The following is a 23,696-nucleotide window of genomic DNA, read 5'->3' on the forward strand; positions in this document are numbered from 1 at the left end:
CCTCCCTCCCACCCTGTCCTCCGGGGATGCGAGGCGCGGGGCGGGCCCGGCGCGCCCACCTCCACGGTTCCCCCCTCGGCCGGGGCTCCGGGCCCCGCCTCCTCTCCCGTGAAGCGCTGACGCTGAGGGTCGCCGCGCAGCCTCCTCCGGGAGCGGCGCCGGAAGCCGGGTCAGCCCGGGGGTCGCGAGATTGAGTCCCGGGATGGCGCGCCAGGTAAGGCGGACGCGCCGACCGGCGGGCGGCCGGGCAGAGCCGGGAGCGCCGACTCCGGGCTCTCGGCTGAGCCCGTCGGGGCCAGCCCGGTGGCCTGGCTTCCTGCCCAGACGTCCAGGTGCCCTCCACCCTCCCCGCGTCCCCTCGCCCCTCCCCGCTGCCCTCTCCACCTGGGGACGCCCGCCCGCCCGCCCGGCCTCGGCGGGAAGGGTGGGATTGGAGGCCTCGCGGGAACGGCTGAGTCCCGCACTTGTATTCTTGTAAGATCCGGGCAGCGGGGACACAAAACAAGTTTGATCTGGGTGCAGTGTGTTAATCCGAGAGCCGGAGCGGAGAGCCCCATCCGCGGCTGTGGCCTGGGCACCGCCCGGGCCGAGTTGCGGGGCCTGAGGTTGGGAGCAGGGGCCGGGGGAGGGGCAGCCAGCGGTGTGGTCGTGGCCGGCGGGAGCCTTGGCTGGACTCACACTGCTGGACCGAGGCGGCGGCTGGGTCCTGTGTGGCCAGGTAGGACAGGCACTGTGCCAGGACCCTGGCATCACAACCCCGCAGCATCAAAGGAGAAGCCAGGGAAAGGGACCGTTGCATTGGACCGAGTTCTTGCGGACAGGCAGACCCCAGACCCCGGGCTCTCAAGGGTTTCCTGTTCTGTGAGTTGTGGAGATTGGAACACTGACCTTTCAGACTTGATAGTCAGGGAAGGGTGAGTCCTCACATGCCGGTAGCTTTCGGAAGGTGAGCCGGAGTGACCTCAGGAGTGCAAGGTCACAGTCAGATTGGGGAGGGCTGGGGAATGCGAGCAGTGTTTCCTATCCAGCAACCCAGAAGTCCAGGGACATGTGAATGACAAGCCTGATTCAGGATCGGATCTGATAGTCCAAGGCACTGTGGGAATTGAGTCAAGGCTGGCCAAGGACTCTGTGAGATGGATAGGATCGATGGGCATTGAAACTGAGGTTTTGGAGGGGACAGTGACACAGTAAAGCTGTGCTTTAGGAAGCTCAGCATGGCAGCCGTTAGGAAGGAGGGAGCCCTGCATCAGCCTGGAGGCTTTTCTTCTGTTGGCAAAACGGCAGATGGTCCAGGTGGCAAACCAGTGGTGGCTCTCCTCCTGAAGATCAGTGTTTGCACACTTACTTGTTCCCTCCCCTGTGCACATACCACACACTCTCACTTCACTTTTTCTGTGCACTGGGAAGCCTCTTGTCAGACATACCTTGTTCTCATTGATACTTTTTTTCTATTCTGTCTTTTTAAATGTTAAAAAATAATTTTTATTGAAATGAAATGATTACATAAATTTCACAAATTTCACGGTATTGTGAGACTTAAAGTCATAACCACATTTTAACCTTGGCAAGGCTTCTCATTCGTATTTTATAAGAACTTTGTCACTGAGGAGTTCATCTTGAGGTCAAGATGGTGAGAGGCCTGGAAGGCATCATGTATAGAGGGCTAAAAGAGCCAGCTATATTTAGCTTGGAGATAAAGAGCTCCCTACTCCACTCCCACCCCGGAAGTCAGGAGCAGGGTGTAGAAGAGCCAGAGGTGCCAGGCTGCACTCTGCAGCCAGACAATCTGGCTACAATAATACCAGTCTTAGCACTTTGTTCCTCCCGGCACTTTTTTTTTTTTGTAGGTCATGGGGCTTGAACCCTGGGCCTGGGCACTATCCCTGAACTCTTTTGCTCAGTGCTAGAGCTCTACTACTAGAGGCATAGTTCTATTTTGCCTTTTTTTTTAGGGTGCTTAATTGAAGATGAGTCTCACGGGCTTTCCTGCCCAGACTGGCTTTAAACCACGATCCTAGGATCTCACCTCCAGAGTAGCTAGGATTACAGGCATGAGCCACACCAGTGCCCTGCCTCCTCCCAGCATTTATGCTGGGCTCCTCTTGTATATTAATTCATTTTGTCTTTACAACATCTCTTTGAGGTAGAGATGATCCCAGGGTTGGGATCAGATGCTTTTACTGGGGCCCCAATGGGTTAGATTGGCTGAAGTCCCATCACTAATAGATGTGTTCAGTGTACCTACCTCTAAGGTATGGTTCTCAGGAGAGTCACAATCAGAATCAGTGCAGACATTTGACAGTGTTCTACATAATTTCCTGTGTTAGGAACTTAGTTCCCAAGGCCGTATGTTAATGCTACTTGCGAGGTGGGAACTTGGGGAGGTGTTTGGCACTTGAGAGTTCTTATCCTCATGAATGTTTTATTTCATTCCTACGTTATTGAAGGTGTGGCCTTGTTAGCTTTGTTTCTCCCTTGTATATGATACAGGCAGAAGGTCCTCAACAGATGTGTTCCCTCCACTAGGGCTATAAGAAATACATTTTCTCCCTTTCCTTTCCTTCTTCTCCTTCTCCTTTCCTCCCCGTTCCCTTGCCTTTCCTTTCCCTTTTTTTGGTTAGTCATGGGTTTGAACTCAGGTCCTGGGCCCTGTTCCTGTTGCTCAAGGCTAGCACTTTACCACTTTGACTGACAGCTCCACTTCCAGTTTTCTAGTGGTTAATTGAAGATCGGAGTCTCATGGACTTTCCTGCTGGCTTTGAACTGTGTTCCTCAGATCACAGCTTCCTGAGTAGCTAGGATTACAGGTGTGAGCCATTGCCGCCTAGCTTCGTTTCTTTTACTGTGAAAGTAGAGCTGACAGTCTAACTGGAAATTCTCAGTGGCTAATTCTTTGCCCCCTGCTTTGTTTGTGCTTTTACATCAGACTGTCTGAGACTGGGTAACTTACAAGGGACACATTTATTTCACACAGTTTCGGAAGCTGCAAAGTCCAAGGCTGAGCTGCTTGAATTAGGGTCAAGTTAGGGTGTCATCTCTTGAAGAGGAAGGGAGCTGAGCCTGTCCTTTTTATCTGGGGACCACTCCCAAGATAACAAGTTATCCTTCAGTAGTAGCATTAATCTCCTCATGACCTCATGACTCCTTCCGTGCCGTTGCACTGGGGATTGAGTTGCCAGTTCATGAACGCACAGCTGTACTACCTAAACTGGAACCTGCCTGGGAGGTCATGCGTCGGAGGTTTGCTGGACAAGCTTGACTGCTGGTGGCATAGAGTAAAGGTGGCGGGAACCAGGAAGAGCTCTATGATCTACAGTTGGGCGCTATGTCACCTGATCAAGGCTAGGGACACCCACACCAGTTCTTGCTCTCTTGGTCCCCTTTGTTTACCTTGGCTTGTGGCACGTGTCTCTTTGGGTGGGATTTGGTACAGTGGAATTGCTATAGGTTTTCAGGTTCCTCTTGTCACTAAGAGGTACACCTGTGCAGGCAGGATCACTCAGCCCCTCTGCCATTGTCTGGTTACCCTTGGGTGTCTGATTACTCCTATGTTCCCTCAGACAAAGCAGTAAGCCAGTTGGACTATAATGGGAGCATCCAGCCTTTTGGCTCTGTGACCACCCCTCCCTAATCCCCATGTAATTGTGTACTTGGTGCTTTAGGTGGTAGTTTTTTCATCTATTTTAAAGTAACTTTGTATTACCAAAGGACATGCATGTTGATCATGCAGCATCCATGCATGTAATGAAAGCATGCAAGTGAAACAGACATATTCAGCTCATTGGTGGCATCTGTGCCTATTTGGACCCGGGAGACAGCGTCTGGAGTCTACAGCACACAGATGGGGTCTCCCGAGCCTTGATGACCTCAACCACTTCCACACTGCCAGTCCCCATGGTTCCCAGGCCTTGGCTAGAGTAGAAAATCTGAAGGGAGAGAAGCAAGAAGGCACAGCAGAGAAGCAGAGAGGATCAGAGGACAGCGCCATGGTGGGGTGATACTAAGAAGGAGACTAGAGAGTAAAGGGCCAAACGTGGCAGGGGTAACGGATCCGTGGCAGGGTCCCCAGGAGCAGGTGCACATCAGGGCTTCCCAGAGAACTTGGGCTGAGCATGTAGTCCGACTCACCTCTGTGATCCAAGATTGGGTGTCCACTAGGGAGATGACATGGGCATGGAGCAAAGTCGTGGGCTAGCTTCTCACCCTAGATATAAACCGCGCCCCCCCCCCCCCGTGGCGGGTCCCCCCCCATCATGAAGTTGAATGATCCATGTGAGATGTCTGCTGGGGAAGGCACCAGAACTCAGCATTAGGCATTAGAGTTGCTACCTGGAGCCTGTCTGTCGCAGACACTATCTGCCTGTACATGCTACAATTCAAGGAAATCTGTATGGCGGCTGTACTGTACTGTTCACACAGTATCTACCCAGAACATTCTGGTCATTTGGGGACTGGCAGGAACCCTCTGCATATTCCCTTGTGTCAGCCTAGGAGCTGCTTGGTCACCAAGCCTTTTCTAAGGGCATGGGTCTGAGGCCTGTGTGGTTAGCTCGTGGGCACGGGTGCTGAGGTTAGCCACATTTTATCTGTTTAGAAGGCCAAGAAGACATGCAAAGTTTTCCAGGGTTTCTGGGACATTCTTGAGAGGAAGAGGAATGCTGCTGGCCATTCACTAGGCTAAAAAGGGGTTTGCTGACACAGCCACGACGCGAAGGCTCTGACACCTGGAGCCTCAGACGGCTGGACAGTCACCCAACGCTAGAGGCTGTCCTAGCCAAGAGTACCAATGGAGCCTAAAGACTTGGAAATCATCAGAGTGCCAGGGGTGTTTCCTCATGGGACTGGCTGCCTGCCAGCCTATATGTGTTTCAGAGCTACCAGTAGCAGTGACAAGTGTGTGTGTGTGTGTGTGTGTGTGTGTGTGTGTGTGTGCGCCCGCGTGCATGTGTGCGTGCGTGCATGGCAGTACTGGGACTCAATCTCAGGGCATGGGTGCTTAGCTTTTTCACTCAAGGTTGATGCTCTACCACTTGAACCACACCTCTACTTCTGCCTTTTTTGCTGGTAAATTAGAGGTAAGAGATCCACAGACTTTCCTGCCTAGGCTGGCTTCGACTCAGTTCGACTCAGATCTCAGCCTCCTGAATAGGTCGGATTATAGGCGTGAGCCACCAGCTCTTGGCACAGTAATGATTTTTTTTTTAAATCACTGTCTGCCATAATGAAACAAGGTAATGTGTCATCTTTGCATTATTAGGAATGTCTTCATTTTTTCTTATAATTCTTTATCAAAATAGAATTTGTTTCTAATCTAGAAGGATTCTTCTCATAATTTGTATTCTATTTGCTTCGTTCACACAAAGTTAATTTGTGTCATAATTTTAAATTCATGCCTGTCAGATGTTGGTCATTTTCTAGGATTTCATGGCTGCTTTAAAGTTCACTGAATGATAATTTTTAAAGAAATACTGCTTTTATCTTACAAAAACAAAAAACCATGGGAGGCAGGATGTGGGGATAGAAGATAAAAGCAAAAGAATGGAGTTGAACTGTTTCCCGAAGCTCCCTTGGTTTCTCCGCTGCTTCTGAGCAGGCCTTAGGAATCGTTGAGCATACGTGGCTGCTTGCAGTTCTGAGGTGTGAGTGGTAGAGGCCAGGGAGGAGCCAGGGAGGAAGCATGGTGGGGTGGGGACAGCTGGCCTGCAGTTTAGAAGGGCTTTGTGGGAATTACCTCCTGCCACGCTTAGTGCCCTCGTGCTGCAGGTTCCTGTAAATGGTCTGGTGATGATGCATGGCTTGTCACAGTGGAAGTGACCGTAGCTGACTCGTGGGGAGGGGCAATAGAGACACGGGCCTTGGAATGGCTGGTAGGACCGGGAAACTGAAAGTGGATTCTGCCCAGCAAAGGCCTGGGGTCCACCTGGGCATCCCAACCCAGAGGGCCTGTGAAGCACTTGGCTGTAAGATGAGAGTCTGAAGATCAAGGACTAAGCTCGGACCATTGCATAGGCCAGGCCTGTGAGTTCTGGTTCACCTTCTGCCCCACTGGCCAGTGAGCCTGGTGAAAGAGAGTCAGTCTTCTAGATTCACAGGACTTTGTGAATTTTGCATTCCATCCCCTCTTCTTTTTGTGATGTTTAGAGGAACAACAGAAAAGTTTTACTTACTAAATTCCTCATCGTTACATCATCCCCGATTTAAAACAATCAGGGATTTTTTCCTTTATATAGAAGGTTTTTCTTTATATAGATTAAACATCCTTAGTCTAAAAAATCTGAGATCTAAAAGGCCTCCAAGTCTAGAACATTTTTTTTTTTTTTGGGTCCGGTCGTGGGGCCTGAACTCTGGGCCTGGGCGCTGTCCCTCAGCTCTTCAGCTCAAGGCTAGCGCTCTACCACTTGAGCCACAGCACCACTTCCGGCTTTTTTCTTTTTGCTTATGTGGTGCTGAGGAATCGAACCCAGGGCCTCATACATGCAAGGCAAGCGCTCTACCACTGGGCCACCTTCTCAGCCCAAGTCTAGAACTTTTGAGCATCATGATGCTATGTATGGAAAATGCCACACCTGAATTCATGTGATGGGTCACAGTTAAAGGCTGTTGCACTAAAAGTGCTACATGTAAATAATGTGAATATACGTGAATTTTGGGTTTAGTCCCTAATAATTCATGTATATGCACACATTCCCAAATCAGAAATCCAAAATACTTTGGTCCCAAGGATTTCGGTTAAGAAATACTCAAGCATGGTAACTAATTGGTTTTCTTAGTAAACTTTTTTTTTTTAATTGCCACAGTGCTAGGATTCCAGGTTCTTATACATTTACTGGGAAGTTTGCTTCGTAACTAAAATGAATCTGAAATGGTAAGTTTAGGATTGGTTGGCATTCTTGTCCTAGGTTTGACTTTGGCTCAACCCCGTGGTTGTGTGAATGAGACTTTGGTCAGCCATAACATGGGACCAACAAACCGGGGGCTTAAAGAAACTGAAATTGTACTCTCACAGTTCTGGAGGCCAGAAGCCCAAAACAAGATGTCAGCAGGCCACATTGCTCTGAAGGACCAAGGGCAGCAACCTTCCTGCCTCTACCAGCTTCGGGGGGCTCCAGGCTTCCCTGGGCTTGGGGTGGTATCACTCCAAGCTCTCCATCTTCACATGGCCATCTGCTGTGTGTGTGTGTGTGTGTGTGTGTGTGCGCGCGCGCATGCTTATAAGGACACTAATCATCTGGATTTATTGACCACGGTACCTTCATAAGAGTGTAGCCTTATCTACTCATATCTGCAGTGACCCTGTTTGCAAAAAAGTCACATTCACAGGTGCCAGGGGTTTGGGCTTCACCACGTCTTCCTGGTGATCCCAGGCTTGTCTCTCTAGCTGATTCCTGCTGCACCTTGTGCCAAGGTCACTGAGCTGAGGGGCAGCTGGGCTGGGCCTTGCTGGCATGGAATCAGCCCACCTCCACAGACCGTGCCCACAGGTGCCCATCAGCTTTAAGGACCTGGCCGTGCGATTCTCGGAGGAAGAGTGGCGGCTCCTACAGGAGAGAGAGAGGGAGTTCTACCGAGACGTGATGCGGGAGAACTACGAGACACTGGTCTCTGTGGGTAAGTGGCCCGGGCCTCCGGAGCCAAGGCTGGGAGAGAGCCAGGAAGGCTGGAGGCCACCACAAGGGTTCAAGTCTTCGTGGGGCTCCAGGCCAGCAGGTTGTAGGCTTCTTTCTTGTGAAGGAATAGTTTCTGGCCAAGGCTGGCCCCAGCCTTGTGTTTTTCTTGCTGTTATTTGCATGATCCAGGCAGGGTTCTGGAGATGGGTTGGTGGGGTTCAGTTCGCTGAATTGGGTGACCCAATGAGTGTGCATAGAACCCTGGGCCACCACATGACTGGGGGAGGGTGAATTCCAGAGTAACTGTCTCCTGTCTCTTCCCAGGGACAGCGGAGCTGCTTCCCCTCTCCGCTTTCCTGTCACCTACAGAGCCTGGAAGAGCCCCGGGGACAGAGAACTGCGCTGGACAGGGGCAGGGGCCTCCTGCAGGGGCTAGCCCCCATGGTAGGTCCTCTTGGCAGGCTTCGGGAGGCCTCCCACTTGCTGTCCTCAGCTCCCAGGCTGCATCCCTTCCCTTCTGCCTCTCACCCCCACGTAATCCTGACTCCGACCTGTGGGCCTGTAGCATGTCAGTTTCTCAATGTAGTCTGCAGAAGAAGCTGAGATATCTCTAGAGAGATCCTCTCCTCCGGGGTCTCCCTCTGCCACCACCCAACACCACCTCTCAGCCACCTTGCACAACCAGCCTGCCTGCTACTCCTCAGCTGGTGGACGTGGTACATGGGACCAGCCCCAGCAAGCTGGGAGTTAGGGAAGTTCCAGGAAAGGTAGATGGCTGGGCGGTGGAGACAGTCCTCTGCCCTTGAAGGAAAGGAGACCAGAGTAGGAGCTAATGGTGACAGTGAGGATGAACCCATTACTTGCCCCAGCCCAAACAGGCTGAGCCCTTGGACAGATCACCTAGCCAGGGCCCAAATCCTCTGGATAGTCCAGGATGTTGGTCATTCTTGGCTGTGCCTCCTGTGGCCCGGAGGGTTGCATGAAAGCCTCCATCTGACAGTGCGCACTGAAGTGTGTGGGCCGAGCAGATGCAGGGCGCAGGGCTCACTGTGGCCCCTCTACAGGAGGACAGCCCCAGCACAGCCTACACCTCACCGCCCTGGTGCAGCTGGTGAAGGAGATCCCAGAGTTCTTGTTCAGGGAAGTCAAGGGCACTGAAGATAGCCCTGAGAGCCGGGGAGCCAGCCTGGATGGAGAGCGAGTGAGCCCCAGGGGTAAGTCAGACACATGGGTGTCTTGTGGGCACACACAGATGCACCATAGCTGCATACCTACCTGAGCCGGAAGCCCCCGCCCCCAGGAACTGAGACTGTTGCTAGTCCCGCCCTCTTAGCTCCTGGGGCAGGGAGAAAGGAGCAGCAGGGCTTTCTCATGGTGGTGTCTGCACAGAACATTCTGTGTTCCCTCCTGTCATTGCTCTGCAGGGAAGGCGAGCAGCATGGGTGTCACTGTTATACAGAGGAGGGAATGAGGGAGGCGAAAGCTTGGTCTGGGTGGCCAGTGGGACCCTGATGCCTCTTGCCGTCGCATACTCTTCCCACCTCATGAGCTGGGTGTCCTTCCCCAGTCCCCACTCGGCCAAGATCCCATCTCCCCCTGCAGTCTGCCCTTTGACCCCCTCAGTAGACAGTGAATGAAAGAGGAAGGGGATGGAGGCTCAGCCAGACGCAGGTCTGACACACCCAGGATCCTCTAGGTTTGGGAGCTCAGCAGTGACGCCCATAGGCCACTGAGTCCAGTCCTGTAGGTGGAGCATGTCACAGAAGGACCCCGTCTGTGTCTTCCTCTCCCAGCAGCAGCTGTGGCGGCAGAGGCCTGCCCTCCTCCAGGCGTGCTCACCTGCCTTCCGGAGAGGCCCCCAGAGAGGCCCCCGAGCCGCACGGGCCTGGCCACCACACCTGCAGGCAGCTCCTCTTCAAGTGGCCCTCCAGGAGAGCCGGGGCAGGGAAGCCCCCTCCCCATCAGTGAGTCTGACTAGTAGAACAGCGGCAGCTTGCATTGTAAAACTCCAACCCTGGACTCTGGGGTCTTGCACCTGTGCACTCTTTGTTCTGGTTTCTAGTACTTGGTCTCTGGGATGAGACGATACGCTTGGCCTCTGATGTGTAGACCGAAGAGGCTAAATGCTTAGTCCCCAGGGGGCCTCCCAGCAGCCCTGACTGCTGAGGGCCTCATGTATCTGCTCAGGGAGTCCTGGGTGATTCTGACATGCAGGCCTGGAAGGGAACTGGCCTGTGTGCCCGGGGCTTTAGCCTCAGACGTTCCCATCAAAGCAGCGTGGCTGCACAGCAGGCAAGGTAGCCAGTAGGATGTATTTGGGGTTTCATTTTATCTTGAAAAATTCTTACAGAGTTTAGATTTGTCTAAATATATTTTTATTAAAAACATTTGAGCTAGGCATGGTGGCTCATACCTGTAATCCTAGCTACTAGAGAGGTGGAGAACAGAGAGGATCATGGTTCCTAGACCAACTCCAGGCAGAGAAGTTAGCAAGGCTCCCATCTCAATAAGTAGGCTTCGCTACAGTGTCACATGCCTTTAATCCTAGCTGTGTAGGAGGATCATGATCCGAAGCCAGCCTAGCTTCAGAGACCCTATCTGAAAAATAACCTATAGCTAACAGGGTTAGAGATATGGCTTAAGTGGCAGAGCACCAGCCTAGCAAGTTCAAGGCCATGGTGTTCAATCTCCAGTACCATATGGACTAAAATCGGTATTCCCAATGATCTTACCCTCCTTAGCCCGTGGCTTCACATGTCATCTTGTCCTTATGCTCAGGGTTCTGCAGACACTGTTTGAGAACTGTGAATGTAAGATTGTGGCTGAGGCCAGACATTGCTTGCTGGGCCAGAGGCAGCCAGAGAACTATCTTGGAGTCTGCAGTTAATCTGGATGCACACAGAGCGAGGCCCCCAGCCCTCCTGAGACGTCTTCTGAAGCCAGCCTCACATGGGCCCAAGTTCCCCAGACTTGGCTTCACCCGAAGATGTTGGGATACCAGAGAGGTCCATCATCATGGAGACCAGATCCTGGGTGACCAGAATCTGGAGCCCAGGCCAGGTCGTCGTCTTCTTTTTTTTTTTTTTTTTTTGCTTCTGGTCCTGGTACTTAAACTCAGGGCCTGAGCTCTGCCCCATAGCTTTTTTGCTCAAGACTGCCACTCTACCACTTGAGCCACAGCTCCACTTCCAGCTTTTTACTAATTATTTGGCGCTAAAAGTCTCATGGACTTCCTGCTCAGGCTGACTTTGAACCTTGATCCTTAGGTCTCAGCCTCCCAAATAGCTAGGACCAAATAGCTAGGATTTCAGGCATGAGCCCTTCCTTGTTTTCTATAATAGGAACTGCTGACAAACCTCAGCCTCCTGGAAAGGAAGGCCCTGGTGAGGAGCCCAGCCCGCCCACCTGTAGCCCTAGCCATAGGAAGGGCCAGAGAAGACTGGAGAGAGGGACTGCGGGGCCAGGTGAGCTGTCCAAAGGGTGCCCTGGAGCTGCGTGGGGCAGCAGTAGGGGGCAGAGTGGGGGGAGGAGGGTAGCTCATGCAAGGACATGCCACTGTCCATCTGAACCCCTCCCCCCATAGCCCAATAAGGCAAGCCTTGGAAGACCCCAGGGACTACTGAACACTCGGGCTGTCCCTTAGGACTCCCCTGACGTCCGCGGCCTTACCTCACACAGGAATCTCTCCCAGAAACAGCCCCTTGCAAGGCCTCGTCAACTGCCTCAAAGAAATCCTCGTGCCTGCGCCCCAGCGCACTGAGGCAGCTCTGAGCTTGCAGCCTTCCCTCCCTCCCCGGAGTGTTTCCAAGCACACACAGGTGGAGATGCCCGGGTGCCCGCCCTGGCCAGGTGAGTGCCTGGGAACCTGGCCTCCTCAGGCTGAGGCCCTGAAGCCCCTAGGAAGGTGGCTCTCTGTGCCCCGCTGCGTCCCTTGGGAACCTCTGTGCTCTGTGACTCTTACAAAGACTGCATTTAGATCAAGAGGGAACGCAAACTCCGATGCACCCGGCTTCCCCTGTGTTCTTTACTCTTCCCGATGTGGGACTCGGAGGAAAGCCGTGGCACTCAAGTGTCATTTCCCGTTGACACTGGGTGAAGTGTGAGAGCGGCCCCTCGGGTTTAGACAGTCGATGGGGAGGGAACACCACCTGGAGTTGCTAAAGCCTGCTGAAGCTCTGCGCCATGTTCGGGATATGCCGAAACCCACTCAGGGTTAGGGTGAGTGAGTGAGTGCCTGCCAGGTATATGGCGGTGCCAGACCCTCCTGCTGGAAGGTCACTTGTGCTCAGGACCTGGGAGCTGTGCAGGGCATTGACGCCAGCCCATCCCCCCACGCCCCAGGTGATGTCCATGCACGCTGGAGGTGCACTTTGCGCCCTGCCCCTTTGCGCCAGCTTCTAGGAAGTGTGTAGAAGGCATATTGAAACCGGGCACTGAGCAGACAGTGGCTCACACAAGCTTAGGGCCTGGGAAGGTTCCCATGTCTGGATGTCTGTACACTCCTCACTGCATGCGGTGCTCCTCATCCCTGGGCGCAACGGGTAACGTGCGCCTCTTCCCATAGTGAAGACCGAGGCGGCCTCGGCGGCGGAGGACTGTCCCCTCAAGGGTCTGCTCAACTGCCTGAGGGAGATCCCAGAAGCCCGGCACCAGCGTCCCAGCCCCTCAGCACCAGGGGAGCCATGGCCACCAGAGGACACAGGGGCCTGGAAGAGGAATTCTGGAGGTAAAGGTCATTTGCTGGGCTGAGAGGATGCACGGTCATGTTTGGTCTTCTGCTTCAAGCAGGGCCGTGAGTGACCCCTGGTGACAGAACTCTTAGCCCTGGCCTCTGGGTATGGCTCACAGGAACCAAGTGTCGGAGGTGATTGCTGTGTACATGATGGAAAGCCATGTGCCTCATCCTTGTCCAGAGTGTTTCTTAGAGTGGGTGGTGAAAGTTCTAGAAGGAAGGAAAGGATTTTAGAGAGGGAAAACACCAAGAAATAGAAAAAAATTGTAGCCCAGTTGACCTTTAGCTCTAATTGTGGTGTGGGGTTCCCCCCACATGTGTGTGGGCCGGATGGGGTCCCTAGGACCTGGATTCCCCGCGTATGTTCACACTGGGTTCACATTTCCATTCCTGTCAGCTCCCCGAGGCTCTGAGCTCAGAACACAGCCTGAAGCAGTGTGCTTGAGCAGCCTGCTGGCCGAGGGCTGCTGGCGTGCTAATTAACACCTCTTAGAAAGCTCTGGAACACCCCTAGAGGGGCTTGGGTGGAAGGAAGAGCGATTGGGGTTACAGAAATAACAGGCCTGAAGCTGATGTAGGCCCTCTGCCCTGGAGAACGGCCTCCAGGCCTGCAAATCTGGCTTCCCAGTTCCCGAGGCTGACTTCCCATAGGTCACAGACGCCTCCACACCCCTCCGCCCCGCCCTGGCCCCGGCGGCACATTCCCTGTGGTGAAGGTGGAGGACAGCTGGACCCAGAGCCCCCTGGGGCCTGCATCATGCCAGCTCAGCAGGCAAGGCTACAGTTCCTCCACCGCTGCAGACACCAGAAGGGGCCGAGTACCCCTGTGGGGCCCCACAAGTCAAGGTGAGTCCTGGGTTGTTCATCCTCCTCTTCGGTGGGAACCAGGCCTGAGGTGCCAGCATCTACAGAGAAGAAGCTCCTGCCTGGCCTTTGAGCAAAGAGCCAGGCCCTGCCGTGGCTCCTGAAGTCATCCTCGGGCCTGGCCCTTGCCTGGACAGCCTCTGGCTTGAGGACCTTCGTTTGTATTGAGGTGCTAGCAGAGGAAGCTGTCCATGACTCTTCCAGCTCTTCCTTGGGAGCTGGGGACAGCTTTCTTTAATCCTTCTGAAGAAGCAGAGAACAGGTCAAAAGTCCCCCAGGGGGATTTCCTCTTGGCGGGTCCCTGACAGCTTAGTGCAGGACTTGGCACCTCTGCAGATGGCAAGCCGTGGCCGGCCAGCCGGCCCGGGGTCGAGCTGGAGCCTGGTAGGCCAGCCGGGGTCCTGAAAGAGAGGGTAACAGGGCAGCTTTTCCTGTCCCAGCCAGCAGGGCCTCAAGCTCACCCCTGGAAGCGCTGGAGGCCTGCCTGAAGGGCATTCCCTCAGCTGGACCATCACCTCCCCAGCTGGTGGCTGCTTCTTGGTCCCGGAGCCCCCAGCCAGGAGATGCTGGGTCTCACAAGCCGGAGCTGCAGCCTCAAGGATCGCACAGTGAAGGTATAAGAACCCAGGGTCTTTGTGCTGGCAGTGGAGAGGTCGGGTCTCCTGGGGTGTATACTGTTCTTCTTCCAGTCAGCTCCCTGAGTTTGATGAAGGAAGTTGAAGGGTACCCACCCTCTACCCCTCTCTGAGATCGCTTCTCTGGAGTCCTGAGACAAATTGTGTGTGGGGGTTGGGGTTTTCCATCAGTGGCATGGAGAGCCCCAGTACTTTGGGGCTGAGTCTCTGGGCGCCATCCACTCCCGGGCCCAGCGACCCCTTCTCCAGTGGGCTCTCTGTGACACAACTCTGCTGCTCCCTGCAGAGGCCACGACGGAGCCCCTGCCACCGCTGGGCCTGCGGGGCTGTGTGAGAGAGGGCCCCAGCCAGCCCCCCGGCCCCCAGGGCACTCCCACCAGCTTCTCCTCCACCAGCAGCATTGACGGCGACCTAGACTTCGGGAGCCCTGGGTACAGCCAGGGCCAGCAGTTTGGAAAAGGTAAGCTGGGCTGACCTGAGGTTGGAGTCCCTCTGGGGAAGGATGGGAGGCCTTGTCTCTGGCAGGCTGCCATGCCCGCTGTCAGAAGTGGAGGTGGGATGCTGAGGCAGGAGCAGATGCAGACTTGTCTTGGGCTGGGTGATTTGGTTCAGATGGGAGGACAGCTGAGGTCTCTTAACATGTCCTTTTTGCACTGTCCCAGCCATAGAGAAGTGCCTGTAGTACAAAACTGACCTCCGTCAGCAATGCGCTTGGTGACTTGTGCCCCCTTGGATCCTACCAGGGGAGCTGTTCCTGGGGACTTGGGACCTTGGGGCCTTACAGGACTCTTCAGCCTCCCCTTTGATCTTTTTTCCCCACCCGAACAATCTGGTCCATCTGGTCCCACGGGTGGGTGCCTATACACCTGCCTTCATTTGTGCCCTGGCACATCCGTTGGCACTGGAAAGGCCGGGGCCACAGCCAGGACTCTGGCTGGGCCAGTGAGGCCTAGAGAGCCAGCCTCAAGGCTTCTTCCTGCCTGAGTCCTCCTGAATTGACTCATCTTTCAGTTTGGGGGGAGAGTTAGATGTATCAGAGTTTGAACTCAGAGCCTCATGCTTGCTATCCTTCATGCTCTACCCCTTGAGTCATGCCTCCAGGCCTACTTTTTGCAGGTTATTTTGCAACTTTTCTGTCCAGGCTGGCCTTGAACCGAAATCCTGCAGATCTCAACCTCCTGAGAAGCTAGGATTGTAGGCATAAGACTCTGGCTCCTGACTAATTTCTGGTTTTTAAGAAGCAATAGAATCGTATGACTGTTCAAAAACTACAAAAGATTATGTGAAGTCTCCTTGCTTCCCCTACCGGCAGCCCTGTCCTCCTGTGCCAGCCGCTGCGCGACTTCATCTCCTTGCAGAGACGCCTGCCTGTGTTCAGGCTCTGTCTCCTCACACACATCCCCACCTCACTTTTTGTTTTAAACCTTTGTCCTTGACATCTTTCTACATTTGGTCTTCATAGTCCTTGGCCGCTACACAGAGGTTGAGTCCCTGCGCTGGCAGAGTGCGGGGTCACTTCCTTTTCATGTGGCTTCTGTGGATGGGCTTGGTGTTCCCAGTGACCCAAACTGCAGGAGACTCCACACTGCCTCTAGAAGCTTCCAGGTGGGCCCCCAAGAACCTAGCAGCTCCCTGTGGCAGTCTCTGGCTTCCAGCCTCTGCCGGGCTCCCAGTTGTCAGCAGACGCCCCAGGAAGGAATGTGGCCAGTGCTGTCTGCTCCCCTGGGAAGGGCTCTGCCCTCCGGAAGTCCAGCTGAGCCAGTTCCTGTTGCTTGCACTGTGCACCCCCACTAGAAATGCAATTTATGCAGTGAGTTTGGTTTTCTTCTCTCTGGCCTTCTGTGGACGAATGTCCTCCTGAGGGTGCGGAAGCCTGCAGTGGTGTGCTCCGTGGAGGGCACGTCTGCTTGTTAGGCTGTCCTGTGTGCTAGACAAGCCATGTCACCCTCACCATGGTGGCAGCCGGATGTCCTGAGGGACTGGAACCCCCACCCTTGGTGAGGCCCTCCTCACCCTGCCCCCAGCATCCATCCCCAGGCAGTTTTCTGTAGATGGCTGGCACATGCCCTGCTTCTTCCTGTCAGCCCAAGGAGAGCCACTCTAGAGTCAGGGCTGACAGTTGTTTGAGGCCAGGTCTCCACTGCATCCTTGAGCCACCATGATGGGTCCAGTGCTCTGCCTCCTCTTGCTGCCCTGGACCTGGCAGAGTGCAAGGCTCCCGTGGTCCACACAGCCTGACCTGCAGCCTTCCATGACTACCATGCTTGATCTTCACAGGATACCTGCCAGGAAGTTCCCCGCTCCAGAGCCTAGAGAACTGTCTCAGAGAGATCCCTGTGCCCAGGCTGCAGCCTGCCTGGTCCTCTTCCTCTGCCGTGGACAGGGGACTGAGGAGGACGGAGCCCAGGAACTGGACAGCAGACAAGGAAGGTAACTCAGTGGGGCCAGAGATGCCCGTGATTTGGACTGGATGGCTCCCATTCAGCACTGTGGGCACTGCTGTGCTCCCAGCATCCCGTGGACCTATTTATATGTGAGCCAAGAAGGTGCTCCAGAAACTGCACTGGGAGGAGATTTTTATCGGGGCCAGAAAGCCAGATAGACTGTGCAGCACACATTTAGACTCACTGGCAAGTGGGTGCACCACCCAGCCCCGAGATGGGTCCCCGTGTCTTCATCCTGGCCATCTCAGTCCTGGTGTGAGACCTCAGACACTGAGCTGCACAGCTCCCAGGTTGGGAATAGAGATCCTGGAGCATTTGGACCGCAGAGCAGGCCATTCCCAGGCCTGACACTTGGCTATGGTAGAAATTCTCTGTCCATTCCTCTGTGGCCCCACAGGGTTGACAGGCCTCTTGGCATCTCATTAAAACAGGACTAAGGGCTGAGGCCTGTGAGCCAGCCCGTCTCAGGCAGGGTGGGGGAGAAGTGCCCACCAGGAGCCTCCGTCTAGCCAGCCCACAGGCCTTCACCTCCAGCTGCATGACCACCTGCCACCAGCGAAGGCCCAAAGATCCAGGGCCCCCCAGGCCAGGCCCGTGGAGGTGGCTGCAAGATGGTGAGCTGCCCCTGGTATTTACCGGCACTTCTTTTCCTCCTTTCCCTTCTCTGGGTACTTCCGTCCCTTCCCTGCCTCACATTGCTTGCAGAGAGGGTAGAAGCAGGGAACCACATAAGCCAGGGGAGGTTGAGAGTACAAAGTCAGACAGGAAGGGGCAGGAAGAACAGTGCTTTTTCTATCCATTGGCTCTCTCCAGAGGAAGCCCGCCCACTGCAGTTGTAGACAGCCCTAGCTGTATGCCTTCCCAGGTCCTTGCAGGAGGGGCAGGAGGATGGCATAGCTTATCCCGGGTTTCTAGCCCTCCTATAGGCAACAATTGGCCCTCACCAACCTGCTGCTCCCAGCATGATGCTGGGCACAGGGTGGGTCTGTGGCAAGGGGTGGGGGGTGGAAGGTAGAGGGAGCTGCTGGGGGAGTAGGAGGAGCTGCTGGGGGGTGGGGATGCATAGAGGGAGTCGCTGGGGGGGTGGAGGTCACTTCTGAGGTGTGGGGGTAAAGGGAGCTTCTGGGGTGTGGGGAGCTGCTGCCTTGCCTAGAAGATGGGGATTTGGCTAGAACTTGGCCACTAACGACCTCTCCTGAGGTCTTGAAAGTTCCTCAGCATTCTTTCCAAAGCATCCAGGGACTTGGCCAGGCTCTGACTTTTCTTCTATGTGGAAGGTGAGCCGTTACAGCCTACCAGAACCTGGGCTGAGCCAAAAGGGGACCGGCCTCTGTGCCCAGTCTCTGAGACAGAGTCCTGGCTGCCATTGGGTGATGGCTCCCTCAGGGGATGGCAGCCTTCAGGGATGGACAAGGGCTTTTGTCATTGACACAGGGACAGCCACCATGCCCTCCCCCCTGCACTGCCTGGAGAGCTCTCTGAAGGGGATCTTGCCTATGAAGCCCTTGCGCTTTACCTGCTTGGCCGGCCCTGGCCCCAGCCCCAGCCCCTGCTCTAGCTTGAGCCTCAGCAGCTCTGATGGAGAAGACCTGAGGCTGGATCCCGAGCTCTGGCAGCCACCCCTCCAGGGTAAGCCTGCTGGGAAGGGCGGGGGTGGTGGCTCTGGGAAGAGTCAGCACGCTGAGACCAGCTCATTTTTGATGCAGAGAGAGACCACCTTCCCAGCTGCAAGCGTCCTCTCTCTGTGTCCCCTGCCCCGGGAGGGTCTCCCAGAGGTGGCGGCGGCGGTGGCAGCAGCAGCAGCAGCTGTGTTGGGGGACACCCTGAGGGACCACAGCCCAAGGACTATGGCAGCCTCAGTACAGGTGAGCCTGCGGTCTTCCTGGGCAGGCAGCTGCACATCTCCAGAGGGCCGGGAATCCAGATAGTTCTCTGAACCCTACCAGTCACCGCCTGGCTCTCACCAGAAAGCATTCTCCAGTCATTGTGCTTTAGTTTCCTCTGAGCCAGAGCCTGGGTCCCTGAGCCAGGGGCTCAGAACAGGGCTTGTTAGTGTTTCTATGGGGAAATCTTGGCAAACCACCTAATATATATACCACGCCATATGCACTTATTAATATATGTGTGTATGCAGTATTGCTATGTAACATTTTTTTAAGCTTGGCAGTCAATAAAAGAAATAGCAAAAGTGGGAATTCCCAGTGCCAGAGCACTGGCCTTGCATGCCCAAGTCCTCAACACCACTGGCCAGGCTACCCCAGGCCGCCTCGTTTCTCCATCAGGCTGAGATCCAGTGTTTTTTTTGTTTTTTTCCCAACAGGAAAAACAGAAGAGGGGACAATGGAGGTCAGGTCCCTGCCACCCAGGGGAGAAGAGGGTGCAGAGAGCCCTGGCCATCCTGGCCCTCTGTGCAGTGGTGGAGAAGTAGGTAGGGGCCAGGGAAGTGGTCAAGGGAGGACGGCGGCATTCCCAGGCCTGGACCCCAGGCTGTGCCATGCTTTTCCATGCCTTCTGGGGCCTAGTGGAACGTGGTATACACAGGGCACACATGGCCCAGCAGGCTGTCCACCAGAGCAGTTAGGCTCCTTACATCTTGCATCTCATTTAATTACTGCTTAAAAATGGGAAAGTAGATATATTTTTGAAGCCACCTTAAGAATATCCTTGCGGGCTGGGAAGGTGGCTTAGTGGTAGAGTGCTTACCTAGCATGCATGAAGCCCTGGGTTTGGTTCCTCAGTACCACATAAATGGAAAAAGCTGGAAGTGGTGCTGTGGCTCAGGTGGTAGACTGAGCCTAGCCTTGAGCAAAAGAAGCCCAGGGACAGTGCCCAGGCCCTGAGTTCAAGCCCCAGGACTGGCATCAATAAAAAATAAGAATGTCCTCATGTGGGGGGGCTGTGCAGAGCAATACATGTCCTTGTCCCAGGCTTACCGTGCTCTTCCCACAGAGGCCACTGGGCATTCTAGTCCTGCCCCACGGCCAGAGGAATATCCTGTGCCCAGGGAGGAAGAAGAACCCAAGGGCCTGGAACCAGGACATGGAACACCCCACGTTGCAGGTGAGCTGGGGGCTGCCCCGCCCCGCTGTGCAGAGCCGAGCCTGGGTCCCCAGCCTGGGGAAGGACACACCCTTCAAGTTCATCGTCTGGGTCATGGCAGGAAGTCAGTGCCACTGCACGATGCTGCTTGGGTACATGTTTCGCTTTGGTGCTTGTCACAGAAATCACAGGAACTTTCCCCAAATCCCAAATTGGGGGTTTGAAGGAACTTTAGAAAATCAATGGTAGCTCATGCCTGTAATCCTAGCGACTCAGAAGAGACTGAGATCTGAGGATCAGAGTTTGACGCCAGCCTGAGCAGGAAAGTTCTTGAGGCTATCTCCAATAAACTACCAAGAAGCTAGAAATGGAGCAGTGGCTCAAGTGGTAGAGTGGTAGCCTTGATTAAAAGAAGCTCAAGGACTTCCCAGGCCCCAGGGGACACACACACACACACACACACACACACACACACACACACACACACACACACACACACACACACACACACACACACACACACACACACAAACACACACACACACACACACACACACACACACACACACACAGTGCTAGCCTTGATTAAAAGAAGCTCAAGGACTTCCCAGGCCCCAGGGGACACACACACACACACACACACACACACACACACACTCTAACTGAGGGAGTCAAACCTAGTACAGTTGAATAACCTGGCCAAGGCCATCCAGAGCACTTTGGTTTTATGTCACACCTTGTTCTGTGGTGCCACCATGGAGACAAGCAGAGGGCAAGGCTCTGGTGCTCTCAGTGTCTGGCCTCAACAGTAGGGACTGTGTGTGTGTGTGTGTGTGTGTGTGTGTGTGTGTGTGTGTGTGTGTGTGTGTGTGTGTGTGTGTGTGTTTGAGTCCCATATCTGTAGGAGCTCTGTCTGGCCTCAACAGTAGGGACTGTGTGTGTGTGTGTGTGTGTGTTTGAGTCCCATGTCTGTAGGAGCTCTGGCCTCAACAGTAGGGACTGTGTGTGTGTGTGTGTGTGTGTGTGTGTGTGTGTGTGTGTGTGTGTGTGTGTGTGTGTGTGTGTGTGTTTGAGTCCCATGTCTGTAGGAGCTCTGTCTGGCCTCAACAGTAGGGACTGTGTGTGTGTGTGTGTGTTTGAGTCCCATGTCTGTAGGAGCTCTGCCTCCCCTCAAGTGTCAGGCTTCTGTTAAGAGATCTAACCTGAGATGAGCCTTACCCCTGAGATGCTTTATTTTGTATTTTGGCTTTATTTTTTGTTTTCTTTCTGAGAGAAAGTCTTTCTGTATTAGCTTAGGCTGACCTTGAACTCCTGATGCTCTGCATCAACTTCAGATCCTCAACTAATTAGAGAAATTGTCCACACAGAGCTGGGCCACTCGGGCCACTACCTTTCCTTCCCATCTGCATCCCCAGAGGTGTTGCTAAATTAGACAAGGGCAGAACTCCTCCATGGCTCAGGGAAATGGGAACACAGATTTCTCTGCCCAGTCTGGGATCTGTGAGTTAAGACTGGCAGGGGCCAAGTCCTTCCTGGGTGGCTTGCCTAGCAGTAAGATCAATTCAGTTATCATTTTAAAGTAACTTACATGTAGCCGGGCGCCAGTGGCTCAGGCCTGTAATCCTAGCTTCTCAGGAGGTTGAGATCTGAGGATCATGGTTCAAAGTCAGCCCAGGCAGGAAAGTCAATGAACCTTTTACCTACAATAAACCACCAGAACACTGAAGTAGCATTGTGGCTCAAGTGGTAGAGCGCTCGTTTTATGCTGAAGAGCTAAGGGATAGCTCCAGGCCCAGAGTTCAAGCCCCATGACAGACCAAAAAAAAAAGGGGGGTGGGGGAGCTTACATGTCTAAATGTGGTCAGGCATGTAAGCCAATGCTCAGGAAGCTGAGACAAAAAGGTTTGAGATTTTGAGGCCAACCTGACCTGAATGAGGGAGTTAGGAGAGGTGGAGCTCTATGATTTGATTGTAGCCAAGAAGTGGTGGCCCCAAGGAAACTCGTGGCTTGTCACCTTGGTACACAGCTGGGCCTTGTACCACTGGCTGTCTGCTCCGGGCAGATACTCTGGGGGTTATTCAGTCCCAGTGCTAGAACAGGGACTCACTGCTTCTTTTCCTGGGAGGTAGGAAGCCACCATCTTGGGAAAGATAGCTGGGTCTCCATGGAAATCCCCTCTGGCTGAGGAGCCCATTGGTGTGGTGAATGTGAGAACCAGCCGGTTTTGATGTCACAAGGGCAGGCAGCAGTATTCTCAAGTTTGTGTCACTTTCTATCCCCAGTTCTGTAGAAACAGACTTGGGGTGACAGGAGACTGACCACACTAGATGAGGGGTCTCCTTAGGTTGGGGGAGAGAAGGTAGCCTAAGCACTCTTATCAGCCCTTGCTCTGGTTTCAGATCCGTCCCAAGGTGGGCTGCTGTCCAAGGACCCCCTGGAACCTCCCAGCAAGTCCCCCCCACCCACAGCTGCCCCTCACCTGCCGCCGTGTCCCTGTGGGGGGGCCCTGCAGCAGGAGCTGCGCAGCCTCGGTGCTGCTCTCGAGGCGAAGCTGGACCGGCTGGCTGCGGCCCTCGTGGGCCTGACTCAGGAAGTGGCCACCATGAGGACCCAGGTGGACCGGCTGGGGAGGCGGCCCCGGGGCCCCGGGCCCAAGCCGTGGGCCCTTCCTCGGGGACCTCGGTGGGCCAGTGGTCTGGGTCACAGACACCTGCCCTACTGGAGACAGAAGGGCCCCACCAGGCCTAAACCAAAGATCTTGCGGGCCCAGGTGGAAGGTAGCAGGTCCGCTGACCTCCAGGGCCTCTCCAGAGGGAAGGCCTACCTGGTGCCTCCACCGCCTCCAGCTGCTCCTCCCACAGAACCTTCCAGGCCCAGCGTCAGCCCAGCCCAGCAGCCCCCCTCTTCAGCACCCAGCTGCCACGCTGCGCTGCCTGGACAGCCCCTCCTTGGACACGCTGGGCGCCACCAGAGCCCTCCTCCACCCTTAGTACCTGCTGCCTTGTCTCCTCGGGTGACCCCCCCTGCAACCAGTTCGGATACAGACCCGCTGACTTCAGGGTTGTCACCGATCAGCACCCCAAACAAGCCCAAGGAGCCAAGCAGCCTTGTGGGGGGAGGCCTCCGGGAGGACCTGTGGGGTGGTGAACACCGGGACCCACGGTGGGGGGCCCGTTAGCTACTCGCTGTCAGTCAGCTTGTCTTCCTGGCGTGCCCGCCCGGGCAGCCTCTCTGTCGGGTCCCCTCTCCCGCTGGGCCCTCAGCCCTGCTCCTGGACGCACAGACCCATGGTGGTGTCTGCGCTCAAGGCCCCGTGGCGATGTTTCTAGCCACACCTCAGGGTTTCTTGGCTCAGGGTCGGCCAGATGCTCCCCTGACCTCTCCAGAGCCGTCCCGCGGTGGGCCAGTGGCATGCGCAGCATGGCCATGAGGCACCCTCCACCAGCCCCTCCTGATCGCCAGCACAGATCTCCTTTTGGAAGAACCAATGTGGTTTAAACCAGATTTACTCACACGGATTCTAGAACATGAGCTACTAAAGAAAGGCCCTTGGCTCCCATCCAGTAGTGCTCAGCGAGACCCACGCGGGGGCCATGGCTGACATGACTGTGTCACCAGTACCGCCAGAGCGCGCGCACACACACACACACACACACACACACACACACACACACACACACACACACACACACACACACACACATCCCATTGTACTTGTCTCCCGGGGCTGTGTATAAAGTGCTACCGACTTAACCAGCATGGGTGGCTTAAACTAGAAGCTCCAAATGAAGGTCCTGTGGGGGTTAGTCCTGCCTGTGGGCTCTAGGAAGGGGTCTGCCTCAGGCCTTTGTGCCCCTAGGCGCCTAGCTTCATATTCACATTTATCTCCAAAGCCCCCTTGGGACAGGGCACTGGTTTTATTGGATAGGGCCCACTGGTAAGCTCGTTCAAACCATGTGAAGACCCCTACCCCCTTCCCCCTCTGCAGGGCGAGGGCTTCGGCATATCAGCACACAGGGCACCGTTCACATGGCACTGCCCAGGCTGCTTCCGCCCTGATGAGATCCATGCCTGCTCCCAGCCCCACGTCCAGTGCCTGGTGTGCATTGCGGCGGGTCTGCCCTTTTAATGCACTTGTCCTTACCAGAGCCGGAGCTCAGCCTCTTGGGTTGATTGAATTCCCTATTTAATCAGGAATTTTCTGAACTGTGCCTATATGTTTGGTACCTGAGAAGGCCTGGCGTGCTGTGCACTGCGTGGTTTAGCCTTGCCACCAGGACCCTGAGGGGCCCAGTGCTGGTGCCAGGACCGCATAAGCAGCCCCTGTGGCTGCTTTGCCCATGCCTCCCCCAAATCAAGAGTCGTGAGACC

General features: G+C 54.9%; 1 protein-coding gene across 1 annotated transcript; it reads left to right on the top strand.

Annotated features, from left to right (window-relative positions):
- The first annotated feature begins 80 nt into the window (after positions 1–80).
- Krba1 (KRAB-A domain containing 1) lies at positions 81–22,968 on the top strand. The gene is made up of 18 exons (XM_042677295.1): positions 81–214; positions 7,485–7,611; positions 7,935–8,054; positions 8,675–8,824; positions 9,404–9,574; positions 10,952–11,074; positions 11,289–11,459; positions 12,175–12,336; positions 12,994–13,188; positions 13,647–13,820; positions 14,128–14,301; positions 16,119–16,271; positions 16,717–16,899; positions 17,720–17,914; positions 17,992–18,150; positions 18,606–18,713; positions 19,235–19,345; positions 21,725–22,968. The coding sequence occupies exons 1-18, from the start codon at positions 203–205 to the stop codon at positions 22,501–22,503; spliced, it is 3,267 nt and encodes a 1,088-aa protein (XP_042533229.1). The 5' UTR covers positions 81–202; the 3' UTR covers positions 22,504–22,968.
- The last annotated feature ends 728 nt before the right edge of the window (positions 22,969–23,696 follow it).

Source organism: Dipodomys spectabilis, unplaced genomic scaffold (genome assembly GCF_019054845.1).
Source record: "Dipodomys spectabilis isolate Male_0828 unplaced genomic scaffold, ASM1905484v1 ptg000034l, whole genome shotgun sequence".
Taxonomy (NCBI): domain Eukaryota; kingdom Metazoa; phylum Chordata; class Mammalia; order Rodentia; family Heteromyidae; genus Dipodomys; species Dipodomys spectabilis.